The following is an 18,241-nucleotide window of genomic DNA, read 5'->3' on the forward strand; positions in this document are numbered from 1 at the left end:
TAACCCTCTAATGCAGACCTTGATGTTTCTGTACTGATCTATCCACTGCAGCTGTGAGACCACAGGAACTGTCTTTTCCTAAACATTTTAGTCAATTTCTTTTGAACTCAACCTCTCTCAAATTTTCAGGACATAGAAAAAATACAGCCAGAGTCTTCTCCAGAACGTAGCATGAATGGCCTCCAGTCCTCCTCTCCAAGAGTCATTCTTCCCTCTGAAACTTCATGCTTCAGACCTCTGTTATCTTCATTCCTCTTAGAATTCTGCTATTGTCCTTCCCCACCAGAAATGACAATTAAGCTCTGTTCACAGCAGTCTATGTCATGGATTCTTTAACCCTGAATTCTTCAGCTTTTACATCTCCTTTCAACAACCCAGTTTCAGTAGCCTACAAAGGGCCTATTTATCATAGCATCAGCCCCAGGCCTATGCAGGAATTTTCTGCATTGGCTGCTTTTCTCATTGCTTTGGTAAAATGCCTATGAAAAGCTACTTACAGAGCAAGGGTTTCCTGGGACAATTTGAAGGTACAGTCTAACCCAAGCAGAGAACAAACGGCTACAAAGACGGCAATAGCTATAGCCTCAGGAGTGTGAAGCAGCTGGGCACATCGTGTTTAGAGTCATGAAGCAGGGTGGAGGGGTGAGGGATGGGGGGTGGAGTGGCGGGGATGTCAGCCTAGTGTCTAGATCTTTGGATGGGACAAACCACTTTCAGAATGAGTCTTCCCCATGTCAACCTCTCTGGAAGGCCCATCACAGACAGGACTTAGGTAATTCCAAATCCATTTAAGCTGACGATGAAGATTAATCACTACACCTCGAAAATACAGTTCTCCCCCTTTTCCATTCTTCTGTGATTTTCCTTTCTATGTGTTTACTTTCTGGTGTCATTTTGTCACTATGGAGCACTGCTTCTTTGCTGGGTCTGCCTGAAGTTTAACATAAGCACTTCTTTTGCCTTTTCTGAACCTGACCCTTCTTCTGGGCAAATACCCTGAACAACTTTTTAAATTTTTGTTTTCATAGATATTTATCTTTTAAGGAACACACCTATATTGCACATATCCTGTTGGGGAATAGATGTATGGGGGCTTTTCCTGGATTCTACCTTCCTGTCTCTGCTGCAGATTACTGTAAATACAGAAGACATGTGAGAAGCAGGTTCTACTGTATCCAAGATCGAAATGCACGTCTGGGTGAGAGTGTTGACCTCAGCAAACGCTACACTCAGCTACAAATGGTCAAGGAGCACCCCAGCAAGCAAGAGAGGGAGTATGAACTACTGACCATTGGCAGGACCAAAATGTGGGACAGCCCCATGAGTTCCATTAAGCTGCAGTTACTGTTTGAGCCTGAGGATAAGCACACAGAGCCTGTGCACACAGTGGTGTTCCAGGGAGCAGCAGGTATTGGGAAAACAATACTAGCCAGGAAGATTATGTTAAACTGGGCATCTGGGAAGCTCTTCAAAGACAAATTTGATTCAGTATTTTGGTGGTATTCTAATTGTACTGAAATGTGGTTTTCATTGTATGTTAATAAATAAAGTTTCCAGGGGGTCAGAGCTATTAGAGCCATAGATAGAGTGTGGCGGTAGTGGCACACGCCTTTAATCCTATAGATCTCTGTGTGTTCAGGGATACAGCCAGCATTGGAGACATATGCCTTTAAGACCTGGGGGGGCTATACATACAGACAGTGATGAGGCAGTCATGTGTTTGGGTTTACAACCAATGAGAAGGCAGAATGACTATGAAACGACTTACACACAGGGAAATAGCTCTGTTTCGGGAAGCTGGGACACCGCAGGAGGAAGGGTGAGATTTTAGCTCTGAGCTCTGGCCTCTTGGCTTTCTCTTTTACATTGTTTCTGTGTTTCTTATTTAATAAGACAGTTGGTTACATCTACATCTGGCGCCCAAGGTGACAAGAATCCATTAAAAACCGCTTAGCTTGGTGGCAGGTCTGCTTTCCCGCAAGGGCGGCAGGCCGGGCGGCCCCCTAGTCCGAGTGGTTGGCTTCCTAGCCCGGGCCTAGGTCTGCTTGACCTCAGGCCAGACTAACTGTGAGCTGCTTGCTTAAAGCCTGCTTGCTTAAAGCCGGTGCTACAAACAACTCAGACCTGCCCTGCCGAACAGGGCCCTGCCTGTAAAGCCAAACACACGTGGTCGGAGCTTAAAGAGGCCAATCAGACCTAGACCCGGGCTAGGAAGCCAACCGCCCAGCCTGCTGCCCTTGCAGGAAAGCAGACATGCCGCCAAGCTAAACGGTTTTTAATGGATTCTTGTCATGTTGGGCGCCAGATGTAGATGTAACCAACTGTCTTATTAAATAAGAAACACAGAAACAATGTAAAAGAGAAAGCCAAGAGGTCAGAGCTCAGAGCTAAAATCTCATCCTTCCTCCTGCCATGGTCCCAGCTTCCCGAAAGAGAGCTATTTCCTGTGTGTAAGTCGTTTCATAGTCATTCTGCCTTCTCATTGGTTGTAAACCCAAACACGTGACTGCCTCGTCACTGTCTGAATGTACAGCCTCCCCCCCCCCCCCGCCAGGTCTTAAAGGCATATGTCTCCAATGCTGGCTGTATCCCTGAACACACAGAGATCTATGGGATTAAAGGCATGCACCACCACCGCCACACTCTGTCTATGGCTCTAATAACTCTGACCCCTGGGCAACTTTATTTATTAACATACAATCAAAATCACATTTCAGTACAATTAGAATATACCACATCACCCTCCTTTTTTCGCAGATTAGACAACTGCAGCCTTACCTCACACTGCTGTTGGAATCTCTCCACAATGCTGACCCGCAACCAGAGCCTTCGGAAGCTGAACCTGGGCAACAATGACTTGGGCGACCTGGGTGTGCTGATGCTCTGTGAAGTTCTGAAACAGCAGGGCTGCCTTCTGCAGAACCTACAGTGAGTGTGTCCTGCAGAGCTCCACATGGGGGGCTCAGCGTGCTGAGGGGAAGGTGACCACCGGACAAAATTGAGAACTTCCCTGGAGTAATTTGCATGTGGGGTTAGATGGTGCTGGGCCAGTTGCTGTGGATTTTTAAAAATACAGTGATATGGGAAAAGTGATATCCAACAATATCCAGATATTCAGGCTAGATTCAATTGGGTGTGACAAGACTTTCCATCCTGAAAAAAAACCAACAATGTCTTGCAAATAAATGCCGTTCATGTGGCTGCTTTTCACCTTGCCTGTGGTTGGCAGCAGCTCACCTGGGGTTTACACATTTGAAGAGCAGCTCCTCTTCCTAAGCAGCACAGAGTACTAAATCACCAACACACACCGAAGTCCTCTATGCTTAGCCTGTGGCATTACGCATCCATGGAAATGGATATTCTAAGGGACCTCTATTGCTCCAAGTACCTTTGCTGCTCTACACCCAGTGCTAGAACATGAGAATAGGCGCCTTTTATTATATTTCATCCTTTGAGGACCCAGAAGTTTGTTCAGGGTTTTGCTGGGTGGTTCTTCTGTCCAGTGTTGGGGGTTATCCGGCTGGAGTATCCAGCCCCATTCAGGAGTTGAAGAGCTGGCTGCTGGCCTGGCTCACATGTGCGCTGCAGTCTCCCCAGCATGGTCAGTCTTACAGATAATGGATATCTTGGTAACTCGGGGTACCCAAGCAATCACTAAAAGTTGCCAGGTATCTCACAACTTTGTCCAGGAAGATCTAAAGAATCTTTCACTGAGTTCAAGTGGCAAAGCAAGTCACTAAGCCTAGTCTTCACAAAATAAAGAGAGTTTGAGATTGCCAGTTACCACATCTCAACACTCAATTCTCGACAATTCTCCACACTCAAAAGTGTGCTAGAATTAGGTCAAGTCATTATATTGATATATGCACTGATTCTCTTTTTGGATGATTCTTACTATGCTCATTTATTGACTTGTGGCTTGGGTTTGAATCATTGCTTACGGCTCTTCTATGTTAGTCTGGGATGTAAAAGGTTCTGAGCTGCTATGCAATGATAACTCTATGGAAATCCATTGGTCCTGGATCTGGGACAGTCATTATGTTTCACATTTCTTAAATCAAAAATTTTCAGCTCTCTGACTTGCATTTAAGCTTTGCCTTTACTGTTGGATAATTTTCTTCTTTTTCTAATTTTCATCCATTAATTTACTAGGCTTGATTACATTAATAGTGTCTCATCAAGACATCAGGGCAGAAACAAAGAGCTAAGTATAAAAGGATCTTCTATGTGCAAACCAAAGGCAAGGTGTTGGAGGGGTGGCTCTGGCTAAGACTGCTGCTGCCCTTGCAGAGGACTTCAATTCCAGAGCTAGTGAATCTGATGCCCTCTTCTGGCCTCTGTGAGCAACTGCATGCACACATACACACCCCTCTCCCCATATATACACATAATTTAAAATCAAATACAATCTTCAAGAATGGTTTAATAAAAAGAAAGAAAACCAAATGCAAATAAATATAAAGTGCTTGCCATAGCTCCATTTCAAGCACCTCATAGGTGCTTGTAGGATAGTTATAGGCAGCCAGTGGGATGTTTCTGAGAATCTGAGTTTCCCTGGCTACCAGAACTCTATAACAGCTGGAGCAATTACTACCACTTTAATAATTGATTCTTATAGGAAAAGGGGAATTGCAAAGGAGATCATATCATGAGGGTCAGTATCATACAGATTGGTATTAAGGACGCTCAGTGTATCAACCGACATCGAGGACACCTTCTATAAATGTTATAATAATCACGTTCAAAATTTTTGTGTGTGCTTCTGGGGAGCAAAGCCAGGACCAGGCTAGGCACCAGCTCTATGACTAAGCTAGGCATCTCAAGCTAAACTCTTAAATTTTTATGTGATACTTTATTGTCCTTAACGTTGACCATGATTTTTGCCATATTCTCCTGGGAACATGCCCGTCTGTAAGGTGAGAGGTTAGGTGTATCTGTTTCCACCAATGTATCCTACTCTTCTAGCCCCACAGCAGAAAGATTTACAGTAGCTCTCAGTCAGTGGTGGGAAAACTTTCTATGAAGGCTGTTTGAACCCAGGAAGAAGAAAATCATCTATGGTAACAAAAGAAGAGTGCAGTCACATAGTTCCTGTGACATATTGGGAAGACATACATCTATTGAGATTTCAGTCCACGAAGAACAGATGTTTATCATGGATAAGACTGTGCATCAGGCTCATATTGTGCACATCTGGAGTGACTGCTAAGGAAGAGAAAGGCTTAAAAAGAGATAAATAGGAAAAGATAGAGGAAATATAGGAAGAGGGGGGAAAAAGGAAAGAACTAGGAGATGAAGAATCCAGTAGTCTCACACCTACTGGTGAGCATCAAGTCATTTACACAATTGATTCTTAAAGCTATATGTCTTCTTAGGATTGTGCTTTGACAACCTACCTCTTAGATGCTTAAGCATCATCACCACATAGAAAGTGAAGTATTTTGAGATGGATTTTTTTTAAGCTTTCAAATTTCTCAAAGAACTTACAGTTCTAAGCATTTTCCACAGTCCTGGGAGTTGAACTCAGGGCCTCTCACATGCCAAGCAAGGGCTGTACCACTGAAGTATACCCCCACCTCCCAGAGTCCTTTCTCAGCCTTCTATGATTTATGCAGCTCTTCCCAGGTTAGACCTTCACCGTCCACACAGCCTCCCAATCCTTGCCAGGAGTCTTCTGAGAGCCCCCTTCACGTCCTTATTCCTCAAGGTATAGATGAAAGGGTTGAGGGTGGGGGTGACTATGGAGTAGAAGAGGGAGATAAACTTGCCCTGTTCTTGAGAGTAACTGGATGGGGGCTGCAGGTACATATAGATGGCAGGTAGGTAGAAAAGGGAAACCACCAGCAAATGGGAAGAACAGGTCCCAAAGGCCTTGTGTCGTCCCCTGGAGGACTGGATCCTCAGCACTGCCCGAGCAATGAAGCCATAGGAGAGAAGGATGAAGGCCAGAGGGACCAGCAAAAAGAAGGCCCCCAGCACAGCCAGAGTGACATCATTCACTGTGGTATCAGCACAGGACAGCTTGATCATAGCTGGCACCTCACAGAAGAAGTTGTTCAGCACCTGCTGCCCACAGAAAGGCAGCTTCACTGTCAGAATGACCTGAACAAGGGAGTTGCCAAAACCGCTGAGCCAGGCCATCGCCACCAGCTGCTGGCAGAGCAGGCGGTGCATGATAATGGCATACCGGAGCGGCTCACAGATGGCCACATAGCGGTCCAGAGCCATGGCGGCCAGGAGAATGCACTCAGTGCCGCCCAGCCAGTGGAAAATGGTGTACTGCACGGTGCAGCCACCATAACTGATGGTCTTCTGGGAACTGCCCATGTTGACCAGCATCTGAGGGACGGTGGTGGTGGTGTAGCAGAGGTCCAGGAAGGAGAGGTGGCTAAGGAAAATATACATGGGGCTCTGAAGCTGGGGATCCAGCTGGGACACGGTGATGATGGAGATGTTTCCCAGCATGGCCAGAACATAAGACACCAGGAGAACTACAAAGAGCGGGAGCTCCAGCCATGGCCTGTCCGAAATGCCCAGGAGAATGAAGTCCTTTGGGGGGTCCCAGAAGTAGCTCTGGTTGTCACTGCTCATGATGAGGCATCTTCTGGCAGCAGTGATGAGTCCAGGGAGCTTGAAGGAGTGGCTGTCAATGGAGAGAATGAATCATTTCCTCATTCCATGTCTGCTCTTTCTCAGACTGCATCCTGTCTGCCCCCTCTTTATGCAGAGACCCCTGGACGGGGAGTCAGAGCAGCAGTATGTACATCTCACACCCCTCTGACTCTGACCTCCGCCAAGCCAGCCGCCTTTCTAAACTTCCACCCCTGCGTGATACAGTGGGGATGGGGAAGGAGGCTTGCTTCAGCTGCAGACATTGCAGAAGATAGAGAGGCTTTCATGCCAAAGTTCCACACAAATTCGAATTGATCATGACTACCACAACCCCCACCGTCACCGCCATGCATGACTTCTCTACAAACAGACTGAGGGACGTGTGCACTGTCTGAGGCGTTTTTATTTTGTCTTCTGGAGACAGTGGTATGGTAGAAGGGAGAGGTGACCCAGAGCAGGAAGAGCTTTGTAAGCAAGGAGGGGCTCTCCTGATAAGATCCCAGCCTTCTCACCTCTGAGACGTGGCTGAGACCTGTCCCTGTGAGGACAGGTTGTGGCTCTCAGGACTACCGAAGCCCTTGTCCTATGACTGTTCTCGATGGCAGATCTAACACTCACTTAGGCAGTAAAAATAGCTGAGTTTTCGGCTGGCATCACTCTACTAAGTGAAGCAAAAGCTTCATTCTACAAGTTAGGCCCCCCTTCTGTAATTTTATCCTAAAGTGGATGTCACAAAACCTCTCTGTGATGCAGACTCTGTCTTGTCCGGAGTCCAGGACTGACCCTTACCTTCCATGGTTCTCTGGCATCACAGAGGACCTGGCTCAGAGAAGGAGGACTCTTTGCAGCCTATGCTGGTCTGCACTGGGAAGGGGAGCTTAGGAAGGCAGTCACTGCAAATGCAGGTGTGCTAGGGGAATGCTGTCTGCTTGTTCTGATGAACCTGCAGAGACCTCATGCCTACCTGAACCCGGCCCTCAGCTGGTGGAGAGAGCTCATTCTTGGCCTGGAGGTGGGAAGGACTCTCCCTTGCTGTCGGTTTGCTGGGAAGACTCAGCCCTCATCTGTGTGGGCTACAGAATCACAATAAATTTGTTCTGTGGACACTTGCATATGGTGAAGCCGATTCCGCACTTATACAGACTGAACACCTTATTGCCGAAGCCAGGGTGTTTGGGCAGCAATTATCACACTTAGGCAGCTCATGTCACACTTCCCTGTGATTTCACAACTATTCCCCAGGTTGAACTTGACCTCATCCTCTGCCCTCTTTTCCAGGAGGGCTCTGCTCTTTGTCCCCAGACACACACAGCATAGAAGCTTGCTCTCCTCTGGCTGGGAAGTTATCCCTGATGTTTTATTTAATTAGTGTCTAAGGGATTAACTGATCATTGATGTAGTGTGAGCTATAGTATTTGCAATTAATGGTAGATCCTAGAAGACCAGAGGAAATGGAGCAGTCATGGGGCATTGATGGTTCCTCCTCCTTCTCCTTCAATTCTTTAATGTTGGGGAAGAGGTCATCGTAAAGCTAGCAGAGGACTGACTTGTGTAGCCTGTGGTTCAGGTAGAGAAGAAGCTGAGCTGGCTTCTGGACCAAAATCAATCTCTGAGTCTCTAGGCGGGTCACCTAGTTTCACCGTACCCCATTTCTATTGACACAGCATAAGAAACACTAATCTTTCCCTCCAACGCCTGACACAAGGGAGAAACAAGTTGGTTTGTAAAGTACATAGAACAATAGCCAGCACAGAGGAATCCAAGTTCATATTCCTGTTTCTCCTGGTGCTTAATTGTAATCAGAAGGACCTCAATGCTCCCTACAGTAAATAATCAAGAGATAAGTTCATGCAATACAGTCAGCTTGTTTTCATGTCTTAATTGGAGAGCATAAACCATTAACATTTGGATTATTATTGAGAGGACTTATTTTATCTGGCAGGTTCATAAACTGTTCATCCCTTTTTTTCTTCCATATTCATATGAGGGATTTATCGAATTGTGTCTAATCTTCATTAGTTCTCATTCATTAGTCTATTCTTTGCATGAGATTTGTTATTTCATGGTCTTTTGTTCTGTGACTGCCTTTCTTTTTCTCCTGTGTATAGAATTCTTTTATCTATCTTCTGAAGTGCTGGCTTTGTGGTCATGACTTGCTTTAGTTTGTGCTTACCTTGGAAGATTTTTATTTCTTTATTAACTTAATAAAGCATCTTTGGGGGCTGGGGTTTTAGCTCAGTGTTAGAGCACTTGCCTAGCAAGTGCAAGGCCCCGGGTTCGGTCCTCAGCTCTGAAATAGGGGGTGGGGGGGCTGGAGAGATGGCTCAGAGGTTAAGAGCACTGACTGCTCTTCCAGAGGACCTGGGTTCAATTCCCAGCAACCACATGCTGGCTCACAACCATCTGTAATGAGATCTGGTGCCATCTTCTGGTCTGCAGTCATACATGCTATATACATAATAAACAAATCTTCTTTATTTTAAAAAAAAGTATCTTTGGCCAAACACCCTAATAGTTGTGCCAGAAACCCCATCCAAGGACTGAGGAATCTAGATGCAGACATCCATGGCTAGGCCCCGGGTGGAGCGCCGGGAGTCTAATTAGCGAGAATGAAGAGTGTTTATATGAGCGAGAATTGTTAAAACCAAGGTTGGATAAAGCACAGGGACAAACAGCCAAACGAATGGAAACACATGAACTATGAACCAAAGGCTGAGGGGTCCCCAACTGAATCAGGCCCTCTGAATAGGTGAGACCGTTGATTGGCTTGATCTGTTTGGGAGGCATCTAGGCAGTGGTACCAAGTCCTGGGCTCATTGCATGAGATAGCTGTTTGAAACCTGGGACTTATGCAGGGACGCTTTGCTCAATCTGGGAGGAGGGGACTGGACCTGCCTGGACTGAATCTATCAGGTCGATCTCAGTCCTCAGGGGAGGCCTTGCTCTGGAGTAGGTGGGATTGAGGGGTGGGCTGGGGGGAAGGGGAGGGGGACAGGAAGGGAGAGAACAAGGGAATCTGTGGTTGTTATGTAGAACTGAATGGTATTGTAAAATAAAATAAAATTTAAAAAAAAATGTCAAAAAAAAGTATCTTTAGTAGCGAGATGTCTCAGTGATTAGAAGTGTTTGCTGATCTTCAGAGGACTTGAATTCAAATCCCAGAACTCATCCTGAGATACTCACAATGGCACATAATATTGGCTCCAGGGGATACAACATCATGTTCTGGATTCTGCCAGACCTGATCACATGTGATAAACGTAGACACAGACACACACACATAAATAAAAACAAATCTTTAGAAAAGAAAGAGGGAGAGATTAGGGATGATGTACCTTAGAGGTTACTAGTATTTGTTGCTCTTTCAGAGGCTTTGAATTCAGTTCCCAGCATCCATATCAAACTGTTCACAACTGCCTATAATGCCAGATCCAAGGGCTCCATCTGGTTTCCACAGGCACCCAAATACATGTGGCTCATATAGGCACATACATACACATACATTTTTTAAAAATAGGATATCTTTGCTGCTGTAATAATTTTGTTTGGCAGTATTTACTTTCAGGGCTTGAAATGCACTGTCCAATACTCTTCTAGATTTCAGAGTTTCTGCTGCTACTCTATTATTATTATTATTATTATTATTATTATTATTATTATTATTATTATATTGGTCTTTTGAGATAGGGTTTCTCTGTGTAGTTTTGGAGCCTGTCCTGGATCTCACTCTGTAGCCCAGGCTGGCCTAGAACTCACAGAGATGAGCCTGGCTCTGTCTCCTGAGTACTGGGATTAAAGGCATGTGCCACCACTGCCTGGCTTGCTCTAGTGTTATTTTGATGAATGTTTTGTAGCTGAAGTTTTCTGCAGTCCTGCCCGGGGCCCACAGTCACTCAGACCCAAATAAACACACAGAGGCTTATATTAATTATGAACTGTATGGCTTAATGGCTCAGGCTTATTGCTAGCTAGATTTTACATCTTAAATTAACCCATTTCTATAAATCTATACCTTGCCACGTGGCTCGTGGCTTACCGGTATCTTTACATCTTGCTTCTCATAGTGGCGGCTGGCAGCATCTCCTGACTCAGCCTTCCTGTTCCCAGAATTCTCCTCTCTGCTTATCCCACCTTTACTATACTTCCTACCTGGCTACTGGCCAATCAGCATTTTATTAACCAATCAGAGCAACACATTCACAGCATACAGAGTGATATCCACAGCAATTGTGTTTTTATAAATGAGTTGGATTTTTTTTGGTACTTTTATAGTTTGTCTTAATCAGTGTTCTATTGCTGTGAAGAGACACCATGACCACAGCAATATATAAAAGAAAGCATTTAATTGGGACTGGCTTACAGTTACAGTTTAGTCACCATCATGGCAGAGATAATGGCAGCATGCAGGCAGACATGGTGCTGGAGAAGCTGAGTTCTACATCCAGATCTGTAGGCAGGTGGAAGAGAGACAGGAGACTGGCTTGGGCCTCTGAAACCTCAAAGCCCACCCCTAGTGACACACTGCCTCCTCCAACAAGGCCACACCTCCTAATCCTTCTCAAGTAATGCCATTCCCTGATGACCAAGCATTCCAATCTTGAGCCTATGGGGGCCATTCTTATTCAACGCCCCCACAATAAACCTCCACTTTTCCTCTGGAAGAGAATCCTGCCAGGTTCCTTTTTGTGGGTGGGGGAGGTCTTTTGAGATTTCTATGGAGCCTTAGATGGGCATCAGATTCCCTGGAGCTGGAGTCACATGCAGCTGTAGGTGCTGTGCATGGAACTTCTGTCCTCTACATGGGGTGAAAATACTCTTAATCTGACCCATCTTCTCACTCCTATTTATTGCCTTTTAAAACATGTTTTTGCCATGAGTTATTTCTTCCTTAGCATCCCTATCTGTTCCCATAGGCCCTTCGCTATTCTGCTGTTTCATTTGCTGTTCTTAATCTTTTCAGCTTTATGGTGTTTCTGTTTACTTAAAGAGACTAGACAGGTCATGAGCCCTAGGGGAAAACCTATTACTGTTAGTCTACTAAAGGAACACAGCAATAAAATGACTCCTGGTGACATATTGCTGTCCCTACAGGTCAGTGCATCACTCAACCCTCATCAGAGAAGCTTCTTCTTGCAGGAGATGGGAACGAGCACAGAGAACCACAACTGGACTATGTACAGAGAATGAGAGCACTCAGCCCTAAATGGGATGTCTCCATCAAAGTCCTCCTCCTCTCAAGACTCAGGGATCTATGCAGAGGAGGAGGCAGAAAGATTGTAAGAGCCAGAGGTGGTGAGGACCCTGAGGAAACAGTGCCTTCCAGACACAACAGGAGTGGTGCACATGTGATCTCAGAGACTGTGACAGCATGCACAGGGCCTGCACAGGTTCAAACCAGACACAATCCCAGCACTGGAAAGGGGAAGTGGACACAGTCCCACCCCTGACCAAGAAGATATTCGCAGCTGATAGTTGCCAGGAAAGGAAAACCAGTGCTCTCCAGTGGGCTGTCACCTTACTCTTCTCATTTCCTTGATCTGCATTCAGGTTTATGAACTAGGGCTGCGAGAGGCGCTGTCCAGGTGCTGAAAAAAACTGCGTGCGACCCGAGGCTCTGGATTTGTTTCTGCAGAACACTGAGCTTCCCTCAGTCCTGAAATGATGCATGCTGGTGTTTTGTTGCTGTTGTTTTGAGACAGAGCCTTACTGTATAGGTCAGGCTGGCCATAAACTCAGCATGTAGCCAGTCTAGCCTCAAATCCATGACAATTTTGCCTCAGCCTCTCAAATTCTGGGATGACAAATGTAGGCCACTATGCTCACAATACCCTGCTTTTGTTTTGTTTTTGAGACAGGGTTTCACTATGAACTGGAACTCCTTATGTAAACCAGGTTAGCCTCGAATTCATAGCGATCAGCCTGGGGGCTCCCTGAGTGCTGGGATTGTGGGTGTGCAGCACCATGGCTGGCTGCTGTGTTCTTTAAAAAGAGAAAAAGAAAAGAAAAAGGAACACACACACACATACACACACACACACACAAATCAAACATTTGTTTGTTTGGTCAGAGATATGTGTGTGTGGGCACGTGTGAGCCATGGTGTGTGTGGGCACGTGTGAGCCGTGGTGTGTGTGGGCATGTGTGAGCCGTGGTGTGTGCAGAGCTTAGAAGGCCCTTGAGGGTGCTGGTTCTCTCTTTCTGCTGTGTTACTCCCAGGATGGAAGCAGGTTGTCGGGCTTGGCAGCGGGTGTCTAAACCCACAGAGCCATCTCATTGGTCCTGCCCTGGCTTTCTTGAACAGTGTTCTCCGTGACCACAGAAGCACACAAGTATGTGTATGGAAAATATGTGTTCACTTATGTGACACGTTGCATCACATAATAGAATTACAAATGGTATGTATGAAGATCTAACTGTTCTCCATTTCTCATTCCTCCACAGTGTCTATTTTAGGATTAGAATCCAGACTCAAGAAGGAAATCACAGAGATTCACATTTAATATGCTTACTTAATAAACATGTAGCAGATTTTAGGATGAAAATTTCATAATACATAACTATATATAACTATAATTATAAATATATATATGCACACACATATACACATATATGGACACAACCTTTTCATTTCACAAAGTAGTTTTTTCTTTTGCTGAAAATGTAGCCAAAGGTAAGTCTTTTGAAAGGCAAATTTGTATCTCCTTAGTAATAGTTTCCCAACTAAAGAAGAGTCACGGGGCTGGAGAGATGCCTTAATTAGTAAAGTGCTTCTGTGTAAGCCTAGGGACCTGAGTTTGGATTCCCAACACCCATGTAAAAGTTTGGTTATGGCAGCATGCTCCTGTAAACCTAGCTCTGGGAGGGAGAAAGGGGACTCCCTGGGGCTCCTTGGCCATTTCAAGTCATTCTGTAGGTAGGGACTATGGTGGCAGAAGAATGTTTTTGCTTCAGAACATTAGTAAATGTCCTACTGTGTCTCTGCTATAATGATCAAATTTGACAATACCCCTGGGCGGCTGTGGCGCACAACTTTAATCCCAGCACTCCGGAGGCAGAGGCAGGTGGATCGAGGCCAGCCTGGGCTTCAGAGTGAGTTCCAGGACAAGCACCAAAGCTACATAGAGAAACCCTGTCTCGAAAAACAAAACAAGACAAAACAAAAAGTTGACAATACCTATGCTGATTAATGTCAATTGTCAGATTGATAGGATTTAGTCATTATGGAAACGAACCTCTGGGCATGTCTGGATATATCAGGACATGATAAAGAATTAAAGGCTCCACCTTTTAAAAATTCAAATTCATTTGAAAGGGGAGAACCTAAATTGAAAACGCCTCTGGAAGGGTTCTTTGCTCAAAAACAGCATCCAAGGAAAGTGTTTCCCTAGGGCAGCACACAGGGTGATGGAAACTGTGGTGCAGGTGCCATCCTGAGGGGGCAGCAGAACTTTGCGATGTCATCCATGTGATAAAGCTTTTCAGATATGAAAGATATAAGATTGAGAGCATCATGGATTTTTCTGCCAGGGTTCCTGAAAGCCCCCAAAGCCAGGCAATACGTGACCGGGTTAGAACCATTCAAAGACCATATTGTGAAGGCGTGAAGGACAGTGTGAAACCCAAGTTGCAAGCAATGGAGACCTCAGGGTGTTGAAAAAGTGGAGAAATGCTGCAGCTGTGGAGTAGCATGGGCCCAAGAGAGAAGTTATGTCATGCTGCAGGTGGCAGAGATGGAGGGAAAGGACTACCTAAGTTTTTGAAGCCAAGAGGAGTCCATCATGATCCCCAGATGCTTGATATGGAGATACAGGATTTGATGTTTACCCTGCTGGGTTTCAGTCTAGGTCTCATCAATCATTATTAGGTTCCCAGTATTCTGGTTTGAAATGGGAGTGTTTATTTTGTACTATTATATACTGAAATAATGTATATTATTATTATTATTATTATTATTATTATTATTATTATTATACAGATCATGCTGTGTTTCAAATGAAATTTAGATTTAGAACCTTTAAACAGTGTTGAAACTGTTAAAGACTGAGATTTTGAAGTTTGAGTGAATGCATTCTGCTTTATAAGATGGCTAATAAAAGAGGTAGAAAGATTTGGCTCACAAGTGGTGCGTTTGAAAGTCAAATGGGCAATGATGCAACTGGGATGGTTAAGCTTGACTGTCACCCAGGAGGTACATAGACTCACCAGGAACAAACCTTGGGCGAATCTGCGAGGCATTTCTAGATTGGGTTAATTGAGGTGGGAAGACATATCTAAATATGAAATGTATCATCCCCTAGGCTGGGTCCCTGGACTGAATAAAAAGGAGAACGTGAGCTGAGCATCTGAATTCCTCTCTCTCTTCTTCTGCCTGTGGATGTAACATGGCCAGCCATCTCAAGCCCCTCTTGCCATGACTTCTCCATGGATTTGTGAGCAAAAGGAATCTTCTCCTTAAGACGCTTTTGTCAGGTGTTGTATTGCAGCCGTGAGGCAAGTAATTAATACAACACCACAAAGAAGTCATTCATAGCTCTGGCATACAGCTGAAGCTAATTCAATAGAGGCATACCCATGCTCTCTCTTAGATCAAACCCCTGTCCAACTGTTGCTGCTGCTCCGCAAGTATGGTTAAGTGGGTGGGGCCTCATGGGTATCATATGTGTACAAAAAGGGGCTCTTTCTAGTCTGTGAAAGTATAGTGAAATAGAGAAATTAACGGGGGTAAGTGACAAAGTATAAATAGTGAAATGTCACATAAAGGCACTGAGTGATGTTTGTCATAAATGATTTGAGAAAAGTGAAGCAAATGTATTTTTTAGATTTATTTATTTTATGTATATGAGTGTTCTATCTGCATGTATGCCTACAGCCACCATGTGGTTGCTGGGAACTGAATTCAGGACCTCTGGAAGAGCAGCTGGTTCTCCTAACCTCTGAGCCATCTCTCCAGTCCATGAAGTAAATTTATAATGGTGACGTTATAATGATTATGTCGCATAGACAATGATGTTTAATTGTGTTAGCATAGATGAGGTAAGGATATGATTACTTGTAGGTTGGCAAAATATTTGAGGAAAAGGGGAGATATGGGATTCTCAGATAAAAGAGTTTAAATAGTTTGAGTAGGTGCCTGGAGAAATCTTATAAAAATGTGCTTAAAATTCTTACTTAGATCTTTTTCAAAAACTTTTAGTGCTTTATTACATATATTAATTACATATAATTATTATATGCCATATATAATAATGGATTTCATACATGCATCTAATTTATTTTTAATAACATTCATGTCCTTATTACCCTATTTCTATCCCTCTCACTTCCCAATGGTCCTATTATTCCCAACTGGTTCTCTTCTATTTTTGTGTGTTTTTTTGTTTGTTTTTTGGTGAATGAGTGAGTTCAGTAGGGTTACTAACAGGAACATAGACTATAGAGTATTGACAGGGGTATGGACGACTTACCAGTAGCTACATCACTGAAGAGAATGTATCTGTTCCAAATAATTTCAGAACACATTTTTTAGGGTGTTTGGTCAAATGGCAATTACTAGAAGGTTTTATAGACAATGCTTTTCTTTCAGTATTCAGAAGATCTATAGACCATTTCTCTTCTGCTGATAGAAATGTCTGGGAAGGGTCCAGAAAAAGTACTATGACCTTGACTGAGATTTTAGAAGACAGAGGTTTCTAGTCAAGAGTCTATGTTGTCCTCAGAATGATTTGGAGAGGTGAGAATTCCAACCTAGGCACTGACATTTTGGGGGAAATAAATCTGCAGCACAAGCTTCAACATGTGGCTGTTCTAGGAGCCAGGCAGAGATCATTTGGCTTTCAAAGACTTCCACCTTATCCCGGGAGGATAGGATCTTCCTCCACACTTCTTTCACATCCTTGTTCCTCAGAGTATAGATGAGTGGATTGAGCAGCAGCGTGAAGACACATAGAAGAAGGAGAGGAACTTGGACTGAGTGTTGTTGCCTGGAGGCTGGAGGTACGTGTACATACCTGGTCCAAAGAGCATGGTGATGACTAGGAAGTGGGAGCTGCGTGTTCCGAATGCTTTGCACCTTCCGTTGCCTTAAGGTAACTTCAGCACAACCCTGGCAATGAAGGTGTAGGAGATGAGCACTGTCAGAGAAGACACTATTCCAAAAGGAATAGCTCCCAAGGCTAAGGACAGGTCATTTGTAGTGGTGTCACTACATGCTAGTTTAATCAAAGCAGGCACCTCACAGAAGAAGTGGTGTAGTGTATTTTCTGCATAAAGGGTAAGGTAAAGGCTGAGTGTACCTTGAATCAGAGAATTGGCCAGGCCACTGGCCCAGCATACAGCTGCCAGCTACACACATGTCCAGAGATGCATGATGAGAACATATCGAAGTGGACAGCAGATGGCCACATAGCGATCCAAAGCCATGACTGCCAGCAGGGCACATTCAGTGCAGCTGGTCCAATGGAAGAGGTATGCCTGTGTCACGCAGCTCCAGGAGGCAACTGTCTTTTCTGGGCCCCAGAGACTGACTAGCAGTTATGGGGCAATGGTGTACGTGGCCCAGAGGGGTGTTTGGAGTCTAGGCACCACCAGGGAGAAGAAGACAACAGAGCTGTTTCCTATCAGGGTGAAGATGTAGGAGACAAGAAGCACTCCAAGGAGGGGGATCTCCAACCGTGGATGATCAGAGAAGCCCACCAAGACAAATGTGCTGGGGAAACTCACATTCCGCCATTCCATCTGCATTCCATATGCCTACATGGAAAAAGATACGTTTTGAAGGTAAACAAGATGCTTCCTTTTAATAAGCCCCAAGGCAACAGCTTTGAAATGCCCATTGTATTTGTGATACTGTATTAGTGAGATAATGTCCATAATGATTCCATATATTGCTCAGTAGTTGATTTTCAAGTCACGTTAGAGTGAAAATATCCAAGATCTGATGAAAATATGTGCCCAGCCGGGGCATTGGTGGCACACGCTTTTAATCCCAGCACTCAGGAGGCAGAGCCAGGCGGATCTCTGTGAGTTTGAGGCCAGCCTGGTCTACAGAGCAAGATTCAGGAAAGGCACCAAAATTACACAGAGAAACCCTGTCTCGAAAATTCAAAAAAGAAAAGAAAAGAAAATATCTACCCAAAGCCAGATCGAGTCAACTAGGATTCAGGTAAATTTTTCACTCCGCCTCTTTCTTCCCTACTCTTTCTTTCCTCCTTTTAAAATTAAGCTCAGCATTCTTCTGTCCTTCAGCACATTCAGCAAACACGGTGCTGTAATTTCATCTGGAAACAGTGACGCTTCCCTTTCGTCTGGCATATCTCTTTCCCGACCATTTTAAAGGGAAACGCTATTGAACAATTCCTTTAAGTGCAGGTAGGCGAGGAAGGGTAACACATGCACACAGCTCTGTGAACTCTTCCTACTGGGAGAGGTTATTAAATTGGTTATTAAACTGAGTTTATTTTCAGGAAGTCAGCTCTCATTTTTACCCCAAATTTTATCATGGCAAAGTGAACTTGACACCAAATTCATTTCACTACATTTCAATATATAATTTTGTTACATTAAATTCATTTACATTGTCATTTAGCTATTACCACCACCCGCCTCTAGAGGCACTACTGCCATCAAACTC

At 44.5% G+C, this 18,241-nt stretch overlaps 1 protein-coding gene and 1 pseudogene across 1 annotated transcript; both read right to left on the reverse strand.

Annotated features, from left to right (window-relative positions):
- Window positions 1–4,972: 4,972 nt before the first annotated feature.
- LOC102922436 (olfactory receptor 2B11) lies at window positions 4,973–6,644 on the reverse strand. Its single transcript, XM_076577747.1, has one exon. It carries the CDS (start codon window positions 6,589–6,591, stop codon window positions 5,635–5,637), a length of 957 nt encoding a protein of 318 aa, XP_076433862.1. The 5' UTR covers window positions 6,592–6,644; the 3' UTR covers window positions 4,973–5,634.
- Window positions 6,645–16,324: 9,680 nt separating this feature from the next.
- Window positions 16,325–17,352, reverse strand: LOC107400082 (olfactory receptor 2B11-like; annotated as a pseudogene).
- Between the last annotated feature and the right edge of the window lie 889 nt (window positions 17,353–18,241).

This window comes from Peromyscus maniculatus, chromosome 8 (assembly GCF_049852395.1).
Source record: "Peromyscus maniculatus bairdii isolate BWxNUB_F1_BW_parent chromosome 8, HU_Pman_BW_mat_3.1, whole genome shotgun sequence".
NCBI lineage: Eukaryota > Metazoa > Chordata > Mammalia > Rodentia > Cricetidae > Peromyscus > Peromyscus maniculatus.